Source organism: Sprattus sprattus (assembly GCF_963457725.1).
Source record: "Sprattus sprattus genome assembly, chromosome: 3".
Classification (NCBI taxonomy): domain Eukaryota; kingdom Metazoa; phylum Chordata; class Actinopteri; order Clupeiformes; family Clupeidae; genus Sprattus; species Sprattus sprattus.
Window position 1 is genome coordinate 24,359,372 of NC_137922.1, and position 7,262 is coordinate 24,366,633.

At 44.3% G+C, this 7,262-nt stretch overlaps 1 protein-coding gene across 2 annotated transcripts in view; it reads left to right on the top strand.

Moving 5' to 3' along the window:
* glsa (glutaminase a) overlaps positions 1-7,127 on the top strand; it is a 34,447-nt gene extending 27,320 nt beyond the window's left edge. For both annotated transcript variants that reach the window (XM_080835168.1, XM_080835169.1), the window contains exons 14-18: positions 1,354-1,446; positions 3,972-4,033; positions 4,395-4,471; positions 5,469-5,532; positions 5,860-7,127. In XM_080835168.1, the coding sequence (XP_080691294.1) occupies positions 1,354-1,446; positions 3,972-4,033; positions 4,395-4,471; positions 5,469-5,532; positions 5,860-6,010 (447 nt within the window). In that variant the 3' untranslated portion in view covers positions 6,011-7,127. The remainder of the gene's footprint in view (positions 1-1,353; positions 1,447-3,971; positions 4,034-4,394; positions 4,472-5,468; positions 5,533-5,859) is intronic.
* Positions 7,128-7,262: the final 135 nt, after the last annotated feature.

Consider the following 7,262-nt stretch of genomic DNA (forward strand, 5'->3'; position numbering starts at 1 on the left):
ACTTTGCAATATTGTAATTAAACAAACTGTGGTGACCTTTTTTTCTCTTCTTTGATGAGTGCACTTTGTTCTACCCAAATAAGCAGTAATAGGTTTTTCCCAGCGGCATTACTGTGCTTCAGTAGAGAATGCAGGATGGTAGTCTTCTCTCTGCTTTGATTTAAGTCGATGTTTTACATATTTCAGGAGTCTGCAGGCACAATTACAGGCTAGTCTATGTCATGCTGTTATTTACGTGGGGCAAAAAGCCCTGAAAACATAGAGAGTGAGATGAGTTTCACACCAACAGCAACAGCATATTAACAGTATAAATCCAACAGTACCCTCAGCTCTCTGTCTTCCCTTCTTCAGTAGTTTATTCTCTCTGAAAGAGATAGAATATGAAAGTGTAGGTGGAGCTCTCTGTTCATCCTTCATTAGCTCAACTGGCTAAGCAAGGTTCTAAAGTCACCAAGGTCATGTAAGGTCGTGCTTACATCACCAAGGTCACCTAAGGTCGTGCTAACATCACCAAGGTCATGTAAGGTCGTGCTAACATCACCATCACACTGAGCGCTTGTATAAAAGCATCAGGGAAATGACTGAAAGTAAATGTCCTGCTGTTGATTGTACTCTCAGTCCTGCTGGCTCTGACCTGTCCTCCTGCGTCCTCAGGGCCTGTTACGTTAGCTGGAGTGTCCTTGGAGAGCCACTGAAGAGGAGTGTGCTCAGAGGGGAAACTTAGTGAGGGTAGAACTGGCAACTGGGGGCTCCAGTATCCCTAACACACACACACAGAGTGAAGTCATGCGTGACCGTACCCCTGTGTCTCACTGACCTGTCCTTGTGTACCTTAGGACAGTGCAGTCATGCGTGACCGTACCCCTGTGTCTCACTGACCTGTCCTGTTCTGTGCGTCCTCAGGAGAATGCAGTCATGCGTGAGGGTACCCCTGTGTCTCATGTCTCACTGACCTGTCCTTGGAGAGTGCAGACATGCGTGACCGTATCCCTGTGTCTAACGTCTCACTGACCTGTCCTTGTGCGTCCTCAGGAGAGTGCAGTCATGCGTGACCGTACCCCTGTGCGTCCTCAGGAGAGTGCAGTCATGCGTGACCGTACCCCTGTGTGTCCTCAGGAGAGTGCAGTCATGCGTGACCGTACCCCTGTGTGTCCTCAGGAGAGTGCAGTCATGCGTGACCGTACCCCTGTGTGTCCTCAGGAGAGTGCAGACATGCGTGACCGTACCCCTGTGTGTCCTCAGGAGAGTGCAGTCACGCGTGACCGTACCCCTGTGTGTCCTCAGGAGAGTGCAGACATGCGTGACCGTACCCCTGTGTCTAACGTCTCACTGACCTGTTCTTGTGTACCTCAGGACCTGCTGCAGCTCTGTAACTTCCACAACTATGACAACCTGAGGCACTTCGCTAAGAAGCTGGACCCACGGCGGGAGGGTGGCGACCAGAGGGTAAGACTTTGTATTTAACGTTTGTGCGTCAGCGTCTTTAACTTATCTTCCTCAGCTCAGGATGGCCTCCTCTGGTCAGAGATGTTCAGCTTTCCATGTCTGTTTTAGACTTGAATGCCCCCTACTGGAGGTTTACAGCAATACAGCGTTAATCTTTCAGCTTGCCATAAAGTTTCAGATTGCCTGTGACATACTTTCACATCAGTGCCTTAGCTGGTGTCTGTCTCCCTTTAACCCTTCCTCTCCCAACCCACTCTGGCATCACTCAAGCTGCCAAAGACCACATCAAGGGTGTTACTTTTGCAGGTCTTCAAAGAGGGGTTCTCTGTCTGTCTGTCTGTCTATCTGTCTGTCTTTCTGTCTGTCTGTCTGTCTGTCTGTCTGTCTGTCTGTCTGTCTTTCTTTCTCTCTCTTTTTTTGTTTTCCTTTGCTTTGACGCACAAAATACATGGTTAAGTGTTGCTTAGATCCAGACTAACGCATCCTCCTCCCTCCTCGCCATCCACCACACTTGCCCCAGCAGAAGACCTACCAGCCCCTGGATTACGAGAGCTTGCAGCAGGAGCTGGTTCTCAAAGATTGCTTGTGGAAGACGGTGTCAGGACTCAGCGAGGCTGACTGTGCCCGCTCCCCCAGCGAGGCTGACTGTGCCCGCTCCCCCAGCGAGGCTGAGTCTGCCCGCTCCACCAGCGTTGTCTTCCGCCTGGAGGGGGGCAGCAGCAGCAGCGAAGAGGAGGAGCGCCCCCTAGAGGACACCTCTTCTGACCTACCTCTTACCCCTCAACCCCACATGTCACGTCACAGAGTGGCCTGTGTTAAAACATAATTGAAAAGCAGAGAGAACGCTGTACTGTTCCCTGTGTACTTGAAGCAGAGAGGATGCTGTACTGTTTCCTGTGTACTTGAAGCAGAGAGGATGCTGTACTGTTTCCTGTGTACTTGAAGCCCCAGTCGAGAACAGGCTGGTGGCACAAACACCAAAGGCACTGCCGTGAACTGTGTGATTACCAGTGAGCCTTTAAACATACTGTTTGTGAATGTAGAAGCCTTTGTACAGTCTAAGATTAACAGAGAGCCTTTAAACATACTGTTTGTGAATCTAGAAGCCTATGTACAGTGTTATCTACTACTTTGGGTTAATCAATGATAAATGATCGATTACCATAATCCCCCCCACCGATATATCTGAAAACCCTTTTCATTCAACATGTCACTTTACGCAGAAATTTGTGATGGAACTTCATGTTATTTCATGATCCCAACCTGCTAAATCGTGGAAATGCTTTTAGCAGTGAAAGAGTGATTTTCCAAAGTAGAGGAATATCAGTAGCAGAGTTTGTATCGGGGCGTCCAGACTTCAGGGTTATTGTGTTCTTTATGTGTAAACTTCCTTCAGACTGCGTCACGTGTAAAAATGATGATAATAGTAATAATGATGATAGTAGTAATAATAAGGACTGACTAGCTCACGTCTCTTTGGTCACTGAAATGTGTTGAAGTTATGATGGAGATTAAGGCAAAACTGTCAGGTTGGAATCATAAAGTAGACATTTTGAAATGGTATAAAACATATATAAAGATAAATGAATGAATAACTATTGTAAGTGACATTTTGATGTTAGTCATTTTCCAAAATGAATGGTCAGATTAGTTTTATTATTATTTATTTATTGTCTTTCTTTGTCATCGAATAATGTAAAACATATTGTGTAAAACAGATCAACTTCATTGGATTTCTTTGTTCTTTCAACACAGTCTAAGGAATGTTTAGCCAAGGAGTGCTGCTGCATCTTGAAAAAGATCTTTGTTCGTGTTTCGCTTTTAGCGTTCCTCACGTTTTCTCATTTTTTTAATAAATAAGTCAGTAACTCCACTTTCCCTTCTGATCTTATGAGTTGTGTACATCTTCTGCTCATCCACATTTGAATTTATAGCAAGTGGCTTGGATGTAGGTTTGTGAATCAGTCTACTAGCTCAAGAGTTAAAGTTTAATTTAAGAAGAATAAAAAAAGATATAGTGTATGTATATATATCACAAGTATTCAACTTGATATACAACTGCTGTTGAATGCTCTTGGCTTGCATGAGATACCTAAGTGACCAGAAACTCTCTGAAATAATTTCCTCCAGCTAACTTTACATTTTGGATTTGTGGCATTCCAGTTGTTTTTGTGATGTATGCATCCATATCACCTTCCTGTCGTCCAGCGGGGACAACTATGCTTCCCTCCAGTCTTTCAGCATGCCTTCTTATTTTGCGTTGAAACTAACACCAGCTATCAGCAGACAATCTCTCTCTCTCTCTTTCAGCATGGCTTCTTATGTTGCGTTGAAACTAACACCAGCTATCAGCGGGCAATCTCTCTCTTTCAGGCCCAGCGCTGCCGTGTCGGAGGCCGGTACCGCCATATTGGATCACTGCGTTGTTCCCCTCAGTACACAGCCCCCCCGTCCCAGTCTGTTACCCGGCCCTGTTAAAAGGCATGTAGCACAAACCATTGCCTCTGCTCTCTGCTCTCTCGCAGGTGAAGTCTGTCATCAACCTGCTGTTCGCTGCCTACACCGGAGACGTGTCGGCCCTGAGGAGGTGAGACAGGCCTGCTTCATAACGTCCATTTCCTCACGCAGCACTGCACACTGTTGTCATAACATGCATTTCACTGCGTCACACGCCACCACACCACACCACACATGGGCCGCCTGTGTGTAAACACACCCGCTGTCTGTGTTAAGGGCGGGGTGTTAGTAAGCATATCTATCGGTAAACACAGGATGACTGGCATTCCCGTCATTGTCTTATCTCACTCTCTCTCTACTTTTTTCTCTCTCTCTCTCTCTCGCCCTACCTCTTTCTCTAACCTCTCTCTCTCTCTAACCCCTCCCTCTCTCTCTAACCCTTCTCTCTCTCTAACCCCTCTCTCTCTCTCCCTCTCTCTCTCTCTCTGCAGGTTTGCGCTCTCATCCATGGACATGGAGCAAAGGGACTATGACTCCAGGACTGCGCTTCATGTAGCCGCAGCTGAAGGTACATTTCAGTGGTACCCTTCTCTGATTGGGGGTTGTTGATCACATGACTGGTCACATGACTGGTCTCATTTAGTGTTCCAGACTCCAACTCTAAGCTGACCCACAAACAAGATTCTTGACCAGAGACACATGGAGTTAAAATGGTTTCAATAATCAGAAATTAATGTCACGTGTATGTGTATTTGTGATTCACAAGTAACTTTCACACCATTCACAAATAAATGTCACGCAATTCACAAATTTAAACGCTTTTAATTTTTTTTACAGACTTATGAACGTGTATTCACAAATAAATGTCACGTCAGGAAACTTTCAAAATGTAAAACAAATAAATGCAGGGATATTTACAAATGGCAAGTGGTTCGTTAATGCACGTTCGTTCGTTTGTAAATAAATGTAATAGCATTTATATTTGTGAATGGTGTGACATTTATGTGAGAATCAGGAAATACTTTGTGAATGGTGTGACATTTTTGAAAGGATTCTAACTCTCTAGAGATATAGTGTTTCTGCACCCTTTGTAGAGGCCTGAATTTTTCTCAGAAGTTATCATTTATAATAACTCAGACACGTCAGGAGCCAGGGAGTGCTTGCATTCTCTATCAGCGATACAGGTACAGTTGCATCTGACTATTTTAGGTCATCTTTGATTGACCTTCGAGTTGATCACTACCAATCTGGACGTATTCCAAATTGGAAGTCCTAAAAAAATTGTCCTGGATTTTTAGGATCCAAAAAGACCACTAAAATGATCCTGTCAATGAAAGTGTGTTGCAGGGCTTCACAAATATGGATCCAAAGTGTTTTTGTGCTAGTAGTTTGCCAGAACATTGTCAAGGTCAGGTAGGAAGATTAAAGGTTGGGGGACTAACAGCTCTGCCTTGGTAATGGGAAGTTTGTTTTACGGATTTAATAGTGTTACCCACAATGGCTTCTGCTTATTCATGAGCTTGTGTGTGTGGTGTGTCTGTGTGTGTTTGTGTGGTCTGTGATAGGACATGCCGAAGTGGTGAGGTTTCTGCTGGAGGCATGCAAGGTGAACCCCGTGCCCAAAGACAGGTGAGCCCCGTGTGTATGTGCGATCACAGCCTCTCCTGCCATGACTTATTACTACTATGATCATGTACTTAACATTCAAATGTTTTCTTCCGGTGTTTAACGAGTCGTGCAAGTTAAACTAAACAAATATCTGACGTGACCTGATCTGACCAATATATGCAGCTAGTCTATAAATAGACTTAGCACATTGATTTTTAAAGTCTGGCCGTTAACCGGAGCTATAACGCTCCCCTCCGCCCTAGTTTTGTAATTGTTTTGTGAATGAATTACTGAGGTTGGAGTAATTAGTAAAAAGCATCCGTCTCTCCCCCTCCTTTTCCTCTTCAGGTGGGGCAACACACCCAGTGACGAGGCTACACACTTTGGTCACCATGACGTCGTGACGATTCTGCAGGACTACATTACCAAGTACCCAGTACCTGTGGAGGAAACCCCAGACAAGGAGACAGCAGAGAAAAACCTGGACGGATTGCTGTAGAAGCACTACTCACCCCTACCTATCCTGATCCCCTGGCCAACCCCTGACTATTTAAGCCGTTTGTTTGTGTGTGTGTGTGTGTGCGTGTGGGTATGTTTGCATGAGTGAGGCTCCCCCATCAACTCACCAGTTGAGTAAAAGGGGGTGGTGTATCATTGAGCGTTGAAACTTTGTACAAGTTATTGTATTTTTAAAATGAGGAAGAAAAAAAAAGAATCTAAATATTTTATAGCTGCGTTTGTTTACCTGTTCATGGTTTGGTTGTGATATTTTCCCACCTGGCTTTATTTGTCTGCCCAATTGTTTGTTTGTTTTTTCTGTGTTAAGTTTTTAGTCTCACACACACACTTATTCTAGATGGCAGAGGCCTGCGGGACGGATCTGACGCTGGTCCGAGACCATGGCGGATCCGTTCCAATCGTCGTCTGCTGTCTGTCGTAGCGTTTTCTCATTGTGACCACTGTGTGGAATATGTACTCCACACAACGCGTACGTACACATGTTCCTCTATGTAATAGTGATGAAAACATATAGAAGGTATATAAATATATGTGTATAAATATATGGAAATACAGATGTGTATATTCATGTACTGTTAAGATGTCACACAAACACTCACACACACACACAAAAACTAGTATAGTGTCCACTAGATTACTGCAAATGTCTCTAAGTGAGGATATAGTGTAAACAGAGATTTTATGAGAGGAGCAAGCCTTTGGGCAGCTTGTGTTTTGCAGGACATGGTGGTGGTATGTACAGGATGAGATGCTGTTCTGAAGAAGCTGCCTGTTTTCCACCAGTATCGACTCTTACTGGGGCACAGAAAAGTTGTCTTTCAGCTTCATCTAGTAGCGCAATATCAGATCAGTAGGAATATCGCAACTCTCTTGCCTTTCTCCGTCTTGTTTTTTTATTTATTTTTCTTTCAGGATCTTAACTCCAAAATGGAATTGATTGTTTGAAGATATTTGCACTTTTTTGTTGTCGTTTGTTAATGTGAGTGTGTAAATGTAAGGGCCGGTCGTAGCGAAGATGGTTGGGTGGTGGCAAGAACTGGTGGCTGATTGACCTGGTCACCAGAAAAAGTAAAAAATGGAACCAAAAACCCCAAAATGATGCTCAAGTCTTAACACCTCAATCAGTAGTAATTCCAGGAAGACAGTGAATACCAGTAATGAATCTCCATTTCGGTGTTTACTTTTCAAAGATGGAAACCAGAAAATACTTGAAAGCAATTAACAGATGCATC